This window comes from Dipteris shenzhenensis, chromosome 5 (genome assembly GCF_047967505.1).
Source record: "Dipteris shenzhenensis isolate YYH24624 ecotype China chromosome 5, Dip_SZ_1.0, whole genome shotgun sequence".
NCBI lineage: Eukaryota > Viridiplantae > Streptophyta > Polypodiopsida > Gleicheniales > Dipteridaceae > Dipteris > Dipteris shenzhenensis.
This window is the reverse complement of record NC_141600.1, coordinates 34,203,927-34,219,318: the sequence shown is the minus strand read 5'-3', so window position 1 is coordinate 34,219,318 and position 15,392 is coordinate 34,203,927. Positions and strand designations below refer to the sequence as shown.

The 15,392-nt window shown below is 43.4% G+C and overlaps 1 protein-coding gene across 1 annotated transcript; it reads right to left on the bottom strand.

Moving 5' to 3' along the window:
• Positions 1 to 2,898: 2,898 nt before the first annotated feature.
• Positions 2,899 to 3,795, bottom strand: LOC147901925 (germin-like protein 1-1). The gene has a single exon (XM_087375330.1). It carries the CDS (start codon positions 3,705 to 3,707, stop codon positions 3,051 to 3,053), a length of 657 nt encoding a protein of 218 aa, XP_087231456.1. The 5' UTR covers positions 3,708 to 3,795; the 3' UTR covers positions 2,899 to 3,050.
• Positions 3,796 to 15,392: the final 11,597 nt, after the last annotated feature.

Genomic DNA, 15,392 nt, shown 5'->3' with positions numbered 1-15,392 from the left:
TGAGAATCATCATTATTCGAAGTCTATGTATGTTTGAATTGCGATAGGTTGCTCCAAAAGATGTTGCCTGCACCAAATACCATCCCCGCGTCAAGAGATGAAGCGAAGAAGATGCTGACAATGGTGAGTATGGATTATGATACCATCCATGCTTGTTGTAATGATTGTATTCTCTTTCATCGTTCATGAGCATTTTTAGTTGTGCCTATAGATGAGCCTGCTATTTCGCACGTCTATTAGGCACGTCTATAGTTGCTTTGTTATGTAATTCACAGGCTCAGATTAGCATTGAGCCAGAATTAGACTGTAATAACAATCACTTTGCATGGGGGACCATCTAGTTCACAAGCTTAGATTGGTTTCCATACCAAGTTGTAGTGCATCCCCATGGTTTTCGTGCACGATGGTAGTTGCAATGCTTGAGGAGTATCTCCATGATTTGCATTGATGAATCTGAGTAGATAGAGTATTTTCTTACAAACTGTAGATTGGTGTGATCCAATGTCTCTTTAATAGATCTTTCTTTTTCCAAATATTCCTTGATATCAGTAAGCATATCTGGGTGGTGTTTCTCCCTTGGATTTAAATGATGTGGATTGAGGGAATAAAGACTAGTCAACATTTCCTCCATCATCAGAGATTCCACTTGACCACATTGTAGAGTGGAAGGCACATTGGTGAAAATGAGCCCCTACAAGCACTCTGAAAAGATTGGTTGAGCATCTTACATTCTAGTTAGAGTGCACAAAGAGATGCTCATAAATCAATTATGTTGATTGAATATTGAATCACATAATGTACATAGGCATCGTGATGGTTAGGAAGAGATATACCCCTTAACATCACAAGTGTGTGCAAATAGACTTAGAGTTGTATTTCTAGTATTTTGTGGTAGAGCTCCTGTAAGTGAGAGCACAAGCAGTTTAACAACATTAGCAGTTTCACTTGGTGACTAAATTGAGGTACACGAGAAAACACATGAACCTTTATGTTACGTTCAATAAATTCAAAAATCTACTAACATACCAAAAACCTCACATTGATGAGTTTCATGTGAAAACTCACAGTGGCCATATTGACAGATCCGAAAGGTCCATGATAATCTAGGTGATGGAAAGAGCTACTCCTATCATGTCTAGATAATTTGAGAGAGCTCATTCAAGGAAACATGATTCATTTTTGGCATATTTTTATTCGTCGAACATGGAGATTGTGGTTGTTCCCAAGTTTAATCTCAATGTGACAAACTTCCCATTTATCCAATGAGGCATTTTGATGAATACTGAAAGTTTGAACTCAAGAACAAAGCACAAATGAAAATCGGTACTTTCATTATCAGAGTAGCTCGTTATATACAATGAGAGTATCCTATGATTATCGGCTATGATTGAGGAACAATTTGGCTAACTATGTGTTTGGTGGAAGTGAGATGTAATGATTGCTTGATTGGTGCAAGTGGGAGGTAGTAAGTGCCATACATGAGGTGGCGTGGTTGATCCAACAAACCCCCCTTTAAGCACGACACAGTTTGTCATAGAATGATAAAAGGTGGTAGACTTGATTCGTTTATGTGACACCTTGGATAGAACAAGACTGAGCACCCAGAGAGAAGTGTAAGCATTGGAAGCGTGGTTGGGGTAAGGGCTTTGTCAAGAGATCAGCCAACATGTTAGTGGTAGAAAGATGTTGGATGTAGAGATCAACCTTTTCTAGTAGATTAATTATTGACTGGCAGCCCTCATCTGAAACCCTCTCCATCGTATATGTATAAGAACACAATTAATAAACTTGGAATGACTTTGAAAAATACTTTTATACCATTGTATCTCTCTCTCTCTCTCTCTCTCTCTCTCTCTCTCTCTCTCTCCATATGGACGTATAATAAGACAACGATAGAAATTTCATTGTTGAAACCGTCGAACAAAACATGAAAATTGAAAGTGCATGCATATCCAAAAGTCCATAAAGATCCAATGGTCAAATAAGTGCAGGTGCACATAGAGGTTCACTAATGAAATAGATGTCGTGCAGGACGTCCTAGATGTGCTGAAATTAGTAGATGTTAACGACGCACGTATACCCCGTACGCAAGTAGAAAAGGATAAATGAAAGAATTTAGAAATTTGAATGGCGAGACACTTGTTTACAAATGAAACCAGTGATACTCCATGAGAGTGCTTTACCATCACGTGGAGTGGTGAGTCAGTGTCCAAAGAAAGTGTACGTGTAATTGCCATTTCTACCTCAACCAAAGGCAAGCATCGGTCGACGTGCTCTGTATCCTCTAAAGGATACGATGATCCTAAGATGTCCATATGAACCACGAACTCTGCGACTCTTCCGTTTAAAGAAGCAAAGCAATTCGTACCGAATGCGGAGCCTCATGAACCACGTGCCGATCTAGAGGTATCTATAATCAAAAGAATAGTGTCTTTGCAAACTCATAGTCGCAAAAAAAAAACAACGTTCATATATCTTGTTTTAAGGACGAAACAAAATGTTAGGGACCACCCACCGTAAACTGTGGGATTTGTTCCAGGAAAGAAAGTCAATAAACATCGGTACTTTGATTATCAAAGAGTAGCTCGTTATATCCTCAATCATCGGCTATAAATCAGGAACAATCTGGCTAACTATGTGTTCGGTGCAATTGAGATGCAATGATTGCTTGATCCGTCGGTGCAAGTGGGAGGTAGTAAGTGCCATACACGAGGCGACGTGGTTGATCCAACACGTTTCTCCCGCTCATGCAGTTGCACACACGCAATAACAAGAACGTTTGTTGCTTTAGGTTTGCACTCCATGTAAAGTTGCAGACAGACATAAATATTTACTTTACTTGATGTTGAACAACGACAATTAGAATAAAAGGTTAACATCCATTTCATGAGCAGAAAAAGTTGCCACAGAACGACAAATAGTTCAGCGAACGTAAAGAATTATAGGCCCCTAGATGTAACAGCGAGCCTGTTTTATTGTCAGGTATCACAACAGCATATAGAGGAGGATTGACGTGAATGTACACCGAGAAGACAGGTTTCACCTAGGCTCTAGTAGCCAGAGAAGACATCCTTTAATTGCTCCACCTGGGTTTCAGTCAAGAAGAAGGTCTTCTGGAGAACCTCGTCCTTGATGTTAGACCCAAACATGGATGTCGGAATGATCTGGAATCCCGCATCCTGGCTGTTGAGAGCAACGACGGCAGTGGCAGGCTGCTTCCCAACGTTGAGCTGGAAATGGATGAGGCCTCTGGGGAAAATCATCACATCACCGGCATGGATGACCTTGGCGAACAACTTGTCTTTAGTGTCCACGAAGCCAGCGTATAGGGATCCCTTTATGACAAATATGATCTCAGAGCCGCGAGGATGTGTGTGCGGAACGATCAGGCCACCCAAGCCGAAGTCCAAACGGGCCATGCCGATCCCCAAAGTGTTGAGCCCCGGGAACTGTTCCACAAAGGCGAACGTAGCTGTCGCGTTCAGAGCGCTACTGGAAGTATTACCGCGTTGGGCCAAGCCATGGAAAACGAAATCATCTGTAGTCGCTTGGGCACGGTCATTGCAAGGGAAGCCGCTGATGTGAGGCTGTGCTGCAGAAACGTTAGCAACGCAGAAGTCCTGGAGGGGGTCGGGGTCAGCAGCGAGTGTGATGAGGGGGCCAGCGAGGAGCAAGGCGAGCAAGAGAGCTACAGGAGGTGCGGCCATGGGGCTGTACTTGGTGGAGCAGTTGCGTAGGAAGAAGAAGGATAATGAGCTGCTGCTGCTGCTGCAGCAGAAGACGGCTAGAGAAAGTATATGGAGTGGAAGCAAGCAGTGCGTGATAGGAGGATGGAACAAGATGCATAATGAGCTGCAGCTATATAGTATATGGAGGCTATGAAAACCCAAAGTTTCAAACTTGGGTCCACTCGAAGCAAAACCCAAAGTTTCCGCTCGGAGCAAGGCAGAAAGTTCTTGGAGGTTGCCAAAGAGTTGACGATAAGGGAGGCAGGGGTTGGAAGGTGCGACGCATGCGATAAGGCGATGGCGTTAAGGGAGGCAGCGGACGCCTTAAGAGTGGAAGGCGCGACAGATGCGATAAGGCGATGGGAGAGGAGATGGCAGATAGATGATGGGAAGGTAACTATCATCTATTCAAAGATGCAACCTCCACGCCTTCCAAGGCGATGGGAGAGGAGATGGCAGATAGATGATGGGAAGGTACCTATCATCTATTCAAAGATACAACCTCCACGCCTTCCAAGTTCCAGGTCTAACCGAGAATCGACTTTAACACATGTTTGATTAGGGACTTGCGTCTCATAGCCACTCAGTCGGGAAAGTAAACAACCAAAGTGGAGCCTATAGTCGTTGCCCTCTAGCAACACATGCAATGAGTTCACGTTCCCGAGTGCTCGAATGACATGAGTTGCCTTGTTCTCACTCTTACTTGACGTAACACATTATGTTCAAGTCTTACGTGTAACATATCTTCCTTGAGCAAGTAGGCTTTGGAAGAAGCCGAGATCACCATTCCGGTCAGCACTCAAATGCACACCTTCAATGCTCATATTTCTCTAGTGAGCAATTTCCTAGTCCATGTTCCATGCACTCCACATTAAATGCCAACTATGCTCATGATAGGGAATTGCGATGATGGGTGCCAGGCACGATCATCATGAGGCTCTGACCAACTACCATCTATTAAGAGGTATGTATGCCCAAGCCGGCGAGTACTCATAGGCATCATCGTTATATGTTCAGAACTCTACAATTGGCACCATGCAGGGCTCCATGCCTCCATTCCTTTACCGGCGGTCCACCATGTCGGTTCGCAAGCTCGCTCACAGCGGCTACATGGACCAACTTGGTATCACATTTAGGCTATTACAAGTCCAGTTTAGAGGTGGATACATGGCACTTTGCAGACTCATGGTGGTACAAGAACTCGGAGATTGGACCAACCTTTAGAAAAGATCAGGATCCACATACAACAATGAACACCACTTAGTCTAAGGATCATGATGGTTTAGAGATTAAAAACAAGGTCAATGCGCACGATCAAGTGTATCCAATCGCGAAACTATTTTACGCGTAGTTTTGGGGCCACAACGCAATGTGCTGGTTGGTAAAAATGCTACAACTCAACGTTCTCATCAAATTTAGGGTTAACTTTATGACATGGCTTGATGATATTATCGAATTATATGGTCTAGGATACTTCTTAGGCGAAAAGTGACATGTAAGGCCACATTCAAAATGTGATTTTTTGCAAGTTTTTCCCTAATCACCTCTCTTTTTCACAAGGTTTTTCCTTGATCACCTCTCTTAGAGAGTCACCTATGAGCTTCCTAGCTTGATTTTTTATCTCAAGCACGTAAAACTTGCCTTCTTTCTCTCAAACTTTCATTTTCATCTCTTCATGTATCTCAAATCCCCTACCTCATAGAAGCTATCTTCTTCCATGCACACGTTGCCTATCGCATAAGAACAAAGTCAATGAAATTGCATTTTGGTGGTGTTACAGAAGAAGAACAAAGGCAAATAAATTTTATTTCCTTTCCAAGTGCATGGCCAACTACCTCTTATCATCCTACGGGGTCAACGTTAGCTTGGGTCTAGCCAATCGTAAAACCATTTTCGAGGCCATTTTGGGGCCGCGACGCGATGCGCTTCTGGGTGAATATTTGAATTTTATGCGGATGCACGCTCTCGTCGAAAAGTTTCCCGACGTCATGAAGGTGCACTGGCGTAATAATGAGAAGCAATCTATTTGTTCAGAACACCACATAGCTCGACACGTGGCATCTTTGCATTGCTTCATGCAGCATAGTCTCTGGCCTATGCCACTTGATCACTTATTATCGCACAGCCTTTTGCTACAGCTTTGCCACCTGTCACCGGGAACGCACCCATGCAGATCATTAAAATTGAAGGTTGGCTTGGAGAGACCACGTTGGTTCCTAGAAGATTACATCCAGCCATTGCTGAGAGCCTCGTTTGAGCAAGAGGGAATTTGTACAACTCAGTTTTCCGCTAGTCTAGCTTGTTGCATTAAAAAATTTCAGGGAGCCAAAGGAGGATACGATGGAGAGGCCTAAGACCATGCACATTGCCAGGACTCAGATTATGCCCCCCCCAGCAAGTCAAGAGTACTCTGCTCTTAAAATATTGAGAGCTTCATCGACATCTAGGGGAACCCATACAGCACATCCATAAAGAGGCCCTCTATGAGCATGTTATCCAAGGTGATGACATTCAGATGTGTGGGGGGTCTCTTGTGAAAAAACGAAGGGTCTCCACTAGTCCGAGCATTTCTACTCCACATGAGTGCAACACAATCACCTTATATGAGAAGGAAGATATTATTGGAATCACAAGGCATCGAGGGGGGGACCAACTAGGCATGCTGAAGATGAGTGGGTGAGCAGAAGATGAGCAGGGGAGTAGATCTATGCAGTGACGAGAGTTGGAGGAGGGGGTGTGGAGTAAAGTAGAGCAGGGGCGGAAAAGAGATAGAGAGGATAGAGGGGTGTGGAGCAAAGTAGCAGAGCATGGGCTCATCAGAGCAATGTAGTAAAATGCCAAATGCCACGGCTCTTATATATATTATAAAGTTCGAGCCACTATGGTGGATGGAGGGTTCCATCCATATTAATTGCAGACCACCGTGGTGGAATCCCCCAAACAGGCTAGTAATCATGAAGAAGACACCATGTGGTGCCACTCTAGTGGCTGGTAATTAACTTAGCCACGACAAACGTGGCTGATGAGAGACACCACCACCAGGCAGTAATTCTCATTACCATGTCTAATCACTCATTACCATGCACTCTAGTTCTCTACTGAGCATGCGAGCCCGATGACTCGTAATTTTTATTGCACTCGTAGTGATCATGCATGCTAAAGTGTGGTGGTGGGTGAGCGGTGGCATGACTAGTAATTTTTACTGCACTCGTAGTGATCATGCATGCTAAAGCGTAGTGGTGGGTAAGCGGTAGCACGGTGGAATCGTAGCCATGACAGACGTGGCTGATGACAGCCACCACCATCAGGTAGTAATTCCCATGAAAGTAAATCATGAAGCCTAATCACCTATAATCCCTCATTACCATAATTTACTGCACTCGTAGTAATTATGCATGCAAGCTCGGTGGTAGTAACTGGAAGCTGAGTAATTGCGGGCCACTGTTGTGGCTGGTAATTAATTGACAGCCCGGTGGATCTTAGCCGCCACCACAGACGTGGCTGGCAATCTTGGATGCCACCACCTCTAATCATTCATTACCATGCAAGTCAGTCTTGTCTCCTTGAATTATTCAAAATTCGGGCCAACCACCGCGGTGGCTCTCCATTAGGGGAGATTTGGGGTCTTGAAAGGGCCTCGTAAGGAATGGATTAGGAAAAGATTAGTCTCCCTAATACAATCCTACGTGTAGGGGTCATAAAGGATGACAAGGTGGTTTTAGAAGACTGTACATGGTTTTGCCTTGCATTTATGCTCAAGGATCCACCAAATGAAGAAGTAGGGCTATTTTATATATCACATGGTAGGGAGAAGTGTCACCATTGGCTTGGTGGCCTCGTGATCAAGGCTCCTGAATGATGTACATGAGGTTGTGGGTTCCATTCCTTGCAGCGTGCTAGTCGTGTAATAAATTTTTGGTAGGCGGCGTGGGTGGGTGGTGGCATTCCAGTACATCAATATATTATGATAATCAATCGGCTCAAGCATTCCAGTACATCACTCCAGGACAAAGCACATTGATGTCAGAGAGCACTTCATCAGAGAAAGAGTGTTACTTGGTGACATCACACTGCAGCATTGTGATAAACAACAATATATTGTGATAATCAATCGGCTCAAGCATTCCAGTACATCACTCCAGGACAAAGCACATTGATGTCAGAGAGCACTTCATCAAAGAAAGAGTGTTACTTGGTGACATCACACCGCAGCATTGTGATAGCAAAGAGAATGTTGTAGACATCTTTACCAAATGACTCGATAAAGAGCTTTTCGAGAAACACCAACTAGCTCTTGGTTTGACACAGAGGAAGGACATTCCCATTAAAGGGGTGATGGAATGTAATGCTCAGTCCTTCTTCAATTCCCCAGAATCATCATCTTGAGGGAAGGCCTACTTCATGATGTTGATCTTGAGGGAAGGTGTTGAAAGTTCACGCTCAACATCATGTGATCACGTGTGCATAGCATCATATGTGCATAGCACTAACCCAATAGAGTGCTATAAAGAAAAGGGCTAGATCCCTTAACCCTAACCCTAAATGGGTTTGTATATATTCTACATTTTCAACTAAATCTAGTGTACGATTAGTCATTTGTGATGTGCTCTCTAGTTGTGCCCCCTCTCCTCATCTCCATTCTTCTCCTCTCCCCTCTTCGTATTTTGTCACGATCAAGCCTACAAGTTCCTAGAATTGCTTCATCAAGTATAGGCAAGAATAATTGAGCGAGACAATATCACATTGAAATCACATTTGACTCGTATGCCAATATGGAAACTCTAGAACAGGGTTGGGAGATTCATGCAACTATGACTAGCAACAACAGATAGGAGCTGCATGAAATTGTGGGGATGCCCTCATCAATATGTATGGCAAATGCAAGAACTAGATGATTCATGGGTAGTGTTTGCAGAGCTAGCTCTATGAGATATGGTTGCTTTGAGCACCATGATTGCAATGTCCACTACGATGCCCTACATGTCTTTGCAAATGCAGGCAGAAGGTAACCTTTGTCTATGTTCTCAGTGCTAACGTAGCAGCCATAGAGAAAGATTGAGAGATCCATGCTCTTATTGTTGGCAACACATAGGAGTTAGATGTGGTGGTGGGGACAGTCATCATCAATATGTATGGTAAGTGAACCAGCCTGGATGATTGCAGGTTGGAGGTGTGAAGCTAGACATAAACTATTGAAAGATGCAGAGGAATTCATCATGAGCATGCCATTTAAAGATGCTAGGTTATTGCTAGAGCAGATCCAGGCATACTATCGTGTGTACTTAAACAATCGATAGATATACAAGCATGTAAATAGACAATGCTAACCTAGATCCTTTAGACTCCATACTCCTATAGAGCATCATTAGGTCTCAAGATGACACAGATGGAGCATCTAGGCAAGGTGGCCCCTGCTCAGCGAGCTTTGCCACCTGTAAATCTCCAAAAGTGGTCCTTATACCATGTTCAAAAACAGAATTACCATGTAGCAGAAGCTTTCTCACACTAGTAGATCACCTTTCTTTGAACTCATCATACATATTGATGAGAACTATTCCCATGACAACATCTTACTCCCTTCCTATGCAAACAATTGTAGCAGTAATCTCTCTACCACAATTGTAGCATGAATCTCTCTACCCTCTTCTATCCTGCCACACTGGCATAGACATTAAAAACACCAAAGAAGGTGATTTTTTTGGCTTAATGCCTTTGTCCTGCATTTGAACAAATGTTGTAAGGCCTTCTTGCCATATCCAAGAAGGGTACAACCTTGATTGTAGATGATGCAGATGGAGAATTCTAACACAGCTTGTAGAATTCTAACGCAGATGATGCAGCTTGGAGAATTCCTGGAGGGCTCTATAATTCAAGGGTTGTAGAATGCAATCTCCTTGAGTGCCTTGATTGTAGCATGTGCTTAGAACGATCAAGCCTACAAGTTCCTAAGGAGTAAGGAGAGGCAGTGGAGGGTGGGTTTGATTAGAGGGAAGGGGTGAGGGACCAAGTGATCGAATGAACTAGTTACACCAACAGACCAGTCACCAACAGACGAAGGAGAGCTAGTTGAGTGTGGCATCGATTAGAGGGAAGGGGTGAGGGCTGAGACTATGGGATTGAATCCTAATGGGAGGGAACAAGCAAGCGAAGAACCAGTCACCATTGGACGAAGGAGAGGAAGTTGAGTGTGTCATCGATTAGAGGGAAGGGGTGAGGGCTGAGACTATGGGATTGGATCCCAATTGGAGGGAACAAGTGAGCGAATGAAAGAGAGGTAGAGAAGGGGTGAATTGATCAGAGGGAGTAGGTGAGCGAGAGTTGCTGAGACTATGGGATTGAATCCCCATCAGAGGGAGCAAGCAAGTGAATGAACAAGTCACCAATGAAGTGAGGCAGTGGAGGATGGGATTGATTAGAGGGAGGGGGTGAGGGATGAAAAGGAACATTCAATTCACCACCAAAGGGGGAGTTACGGCCATATCCAAGGAAACAAATGAAAACCAAATGGAATATGAATACACATGGCTACCAAGACTTACCAGGTAGAGAGAACAGGACCAAATGCTGCAGCAGGCAATGACGATAGAGAAAACAAGACCAGGAGCAGTAGTTGTTGCTATGGCGATGGCAAAATAGGACGTCAATGCACACCATGATAGCAAGCTTGGATGATCGCAATGAGATGAGATTTCAAAACAGGGAAATCTAGTAGGGTGGACGACGAAAGAGATCAATAGCAAGCTTTGAAGATCGCAACGAGATGAGATTTCAAAAGAGGGAAATCTAGAAGGGTGAACAATGAAAGAGAGCAAGAAGGTGGTTGGCAGGAAAAAGAAGTAAAGGTAGAATAAGCTTGAAGGGGTGAAGAAGCCAAGAAGACGATGGGAAGCACCGTTTGATTTGGAAGCAGTTTCTTGTATCATTGAAAAAAGAAAATGAAATTTTAAACGTGACATGTGGTTTCACGAGAGGCTAGATTTCCTTTTTATGTCACAATGCTACCTCCCTAAAAATACCATTAAATGGTGGTGGCAAGTAAGACGAGTGAAAAGAAAACAATTATCATAACTTCCATCCCATAAAAAGATTTTATATCCCATGTAAATGTAATAGCTAATTGCCATCAAATACCAAAATGTTTGGCGCACATAATTTTATTAATGTCATCTTCATGATGACTCAAGCACTTGGATTATACAAATGTCTTATGCACAAATCGTTAGCTTTCTAATACCACTACCAACAAAGTTGCTCAAAAATGTTGATTGAGCAATGTACATTGTTGATGGATATGAGCTGTTTAGCTCTTCAAACCGATGTAGAAAAATCATAGGACATGAGGATCTTAAATTTTCAACTGCTCAATAAAAATGTAGATAGCTATCTACTCTTGAAATTGGCTCAGAAAAGTCTTAGGACATGAGAATATTGATTTGGACATGAGAATATTGATTATCCTTTTTTGCTTGCCCATGGATAGGCTATAGTAATTGGTCGAGGCCTTTTTGAAAGTGAAAATTCAAAATTGTTTGGTTTTCATTTGCATTTTTATGATTAGGCTAAAGTTCTACTTTCTATTTGTATAACATCTTGCTATTTGTACCCCTTCTTTTTCTCCCCCTTTCTCTCTCTCTCTCCTCTTTTTCTTCTTCTTCTTCTCTCTCTTAGCTTCCAATTAGCTCCCTTTTCTGTGCACTGTCTTGGGCAGGCCACATGAATGAAATTCACCTTGTTTACCTCCTGGCTTTGACGCTTATGACCAGTTTCCTTTGCCTGCTGTTGCAGAAGGTAATCTGACGTTGTCAAACTAGGCCTAGTAGGAAGGATTGAAAGCAGCAGGCAAGGCAAGAATTGGGCGGGGAGTGAAAGGTCCCGCAGATCCTCGCCATCGTTCCAAGCATTTCAACAGTGGCAAGAGTAATTTCCTGTCCAAAATAGCAGTGAACACCTTTTCAATACCTTTGCAGCGCTCCTCGTCAGTTCCACGCAGAAGATTAGTGCCGAATTCAGTCCTCACAAATTTGTAGAGAGCATAGGCTTGATTCTATTGGGAACTGCATAATCTCAGTTGTCGTATTTCTCCCTTGCCTTGGGCACTTCATCATCCAGATGTTTCTTCAGCTCGACTTCAAATGTGGGGATCAGTCACATCACCTTGAATAGTGCAGGGACTTCCTTCTCCTTTTCCTCTTGCATTGGGGTCTTCAAGGCCTGCTCGACCAAGACCTCTCTTAGCTGCAACATCAAAGCGTAATGGAAGCATTGTTGATGTAGGAGAAGACAGGCTGATCAGCCTTGAAATTTGAAGCCTTCAATGACCTTCAAAGCCCTTTAGGCATTCTAGGGAAGGCCATTGGAAAAATTGAGGTTGCAAATGAAGGCCAACAATTGAACAAGGTTGCAAATTTTTGCATATAAATACATGTATTTACCCCTATTTACTTACTTTTGAAGGCCAATGAGAGATTTTGTTTTTCAATATGAAGGTTAGGGCGGGCCTTCAAATTTCAGGGCTGAGGCTGATGATCGACGATTGGAGGATCTTCTTCTCAGAGAAGTGGGTGGGAAGCAAAGATCCACTTTCCGACGTGTAGAGGGTGCCCCTCAATGCTTGCAAAACGATGTGCTTCACGATAGCTTGCATGGTTTCTTCTAGATGCCTCAGATCCACCGATTGACAGAGAGCTATGAGATAAGAGGAAGACATCAATTTCAAAATTTCCACAGCCTCAACTGTCTTCTTGGCCGCAATCCCCAATGAATTCACATGCTGGTTGTGCTGCTCAGCACTCTGAACATGAGGGGTGACAGGATTGGCAAGGTATTGCGATGAGCGAGGCCTGAGGGGAGGGGGGCGGGGATGCAGGGTAGGGGCAAGCGAGGGGGAGGGAATCGGGGATGACTAATCTACATTAATTAATTTAGATTGATTTACATTAGGGATTTTAAACTTAGGCTAATTAGATCACTAAATGATTTTTCATTGAATCTTTCAAATCTTTTCAGTTTTGTTAATGTAATGTAGTTTTTGAATGCAGACACTAATGAAACACAAAATTACAAACGGATCGGAACAAATGCGAACAAATCCCGTGGAAATCCGATGTTGAATGCGGAGATCAAGAAATTTGTAGATTAGGGGACCCATTTAGCATATATGTTCTCCATGGATTGTCTCTGTACATGATATTGCGAATTCTGCGAATGGATTACGGTAAATGTTCTCCATCAATTGAGCTACAGTTTGCTCTGTGGCTCCCTTTCTAGTTCACTCGTTCGCATTTCCACTTCCGCAGCCCAGATGTGTCATTGATTTACCAACAGATGGACTTCGTACTTCTGACGTAGCGTCTGATCCCTCAATTCTTGTTGTTGTGAGCGTGTAGCAGGGGATACAGCATACAGGGAATCTTGTTGTTAGATCTTTGCCGGTAAAACGGTTTTCAAACTGTTTTACGTGGAGTGTTCAACAGGCGGACAGAGTTCAGAAGGATGTTGGCAGGAATCAGACATGCAGCTGCTTACCTTATTGCTACTGTGCAACTTATAATCAAGTCTCTTGTTTACAACATATGGGAAGGTCCGTATAAGGCGGAGATTCGGAAGTTGCTGCTATTTCTACTGACAAAGTTGAGCCTTGAGACAGTCGGACAGGATGGATGTAAAACTGAAAATGTGGCAGCAGGAAGGTTGGCAAGTTTAATCTGCTCTTTAGGCTCTGGCCAACAACAGGCAGCACAGCTTGTTGCTGCTCAGCAGGTGACGATGTTAAATGAATCCGCCATTTTGATGTTCCTCTCTGGTACAAAATGTCTGTTCAAGAACCTGCCTGCTATGCACAAGTGCTTGTCACTCCTCACTCCTGGGTGCCACATTGGAGATGTCCTTGTTCTCTGTCTTCAAAGGGAAGACGATCATTTTAGGTTGTCGAAATTCCGAGGGTGACCTTGAGTTTATTTTCACAAGCCCAGAAACCATGTGTAGCATAGTTGGAGTGGGCATACCTTTTGGAAAGTGCCTTGTCCTTGAGGATGGAGTTCAGATTGAGGCCTTACAAAAGCACGATTGGGACGCAGCATGGGAAGGAATCTTCCTCGGTGAATGCAATTACATTCGTATCGTATATGAGACTGCAATGCAACCCACACAAGCCCCTCTGCCAAAAGAGGCAGCTGAGTTTATCCGTGTTGGCTTCAATGAATCACAACATGGAGTAGAAGCACACTCCAGCTTTAATATCTCATCAAATCCTTGCATGGGGGAGGTGGTGAGGCTTTTTGAACAGTATCACAAGGACGGTTCAATGCACCACGGCGATCGTTCAAAGCAACAATGTGAGCCTCGGAGCAACAACATTGTGACGTGGGGTGATTGTGGCAAGCAACAAGGCCAAGGGTGACACAACAGTGGAAAGCAGATGCACAGCAATAGGTTAAAGAGACCAAGAGGAGATGATGATGGAGACGAGGAGTAAAAGGGTTGTCTTAATATGAAGGATAATAGTGGTCCCACAAGAGAATTCTATCACAACGAGGGAGAGGCAGAAAATCTCCCCAAAGCATCTATCAAATCCGTTCCTGTATTTCATTTTTAGAGATTCCAATGGAATGCAGAATCAACTGATTGTCATAGATCCATAGAAATTTCAGTGGAAGTAATGTGTGATTTGGGAGATGCGGCACTAAAGCCAAAAGCAGGAATGCGGGTGCTGCCAGTGTGGAGGGTATATCTAGTCAAAGTTTCCGTGGGGAATTCGCAAGGGCAGGCAGGAAATCAATCTTGTCATCTCATAAAGAGGGAACATGTTTCAGAGTGGACACAATGACACTTTTTGGAGTTGAAATGAAACGTCCCAGCTCCAGCACACAATTGGAGCGAGTTCATGAAATTATTGTGAGGCAATTAGCTGGTAAGGTTGGTTATTGGCATACCATGTAGAGCTTGAAACTGTGATTAGAGACATGGCTGAGTGATTGAGATTTCAAAATCAGGCAATCTGTGACACATTCCCCAGGAAGGTGTGTGATGTGTGGACTTCGTTGGATACTTCTGTAGATGCTCCTTATCGCTTCAAGGCAAAGAGAGACCTGATCAACAAGAGACTAATGCCACGTTCAAGTTTTCTGCCATGCTCAGAAAATCCAAAACAACAAGAGATTACCGATCAAACACTCCGGTAGAAGTACAAAGTTAATCTGTTGGTAAATCACGCGATGACACATCTGGACAACAAACACCATTTTTTGGGCCCTGCCCAACGCGAGGTGCCTGATATCATGTCCATGTCCTGAGATTCTGAGAATGATGATGATTGTCAATTGCCTAAATTTGGCATCCATTTCATTGTCATTGTCATTTCAACAAGATTTCTTGTTGCTGCAGGAGTAGTCTAGGGCCCTCTACTTTTGATGTCTTTAGTTTTGTACATTCAAGCAAGGTGTTGTTCAAAATTGTTTAGCACTTCACTCGGGGCATAACTCTAGCATAGAGGAACATACTTTTTTGGGAGCGAGCCCTTGGACATTTGAACAATAGGCAGTGCTCTAGGCACGTGTCCGTCTTGTTTTTAGTCCTCAAATTTTAGTTGCTCCAAAAATTTGTGCCAATTTATTTTAGCAAGCTTTCCATTGTAAATTTCGAATTTGTCTATTTGGGAGCTGCAAT

Coding starts and splice junctions, on each gene's coding strand:
- LOC147901925 (XM_087375330.1), bottom strand. CDS start 3,707: ATGGCCGCACCTCCTGTAGCTCTCTTGCTCGCCTTGCTCCTCGCTGGC.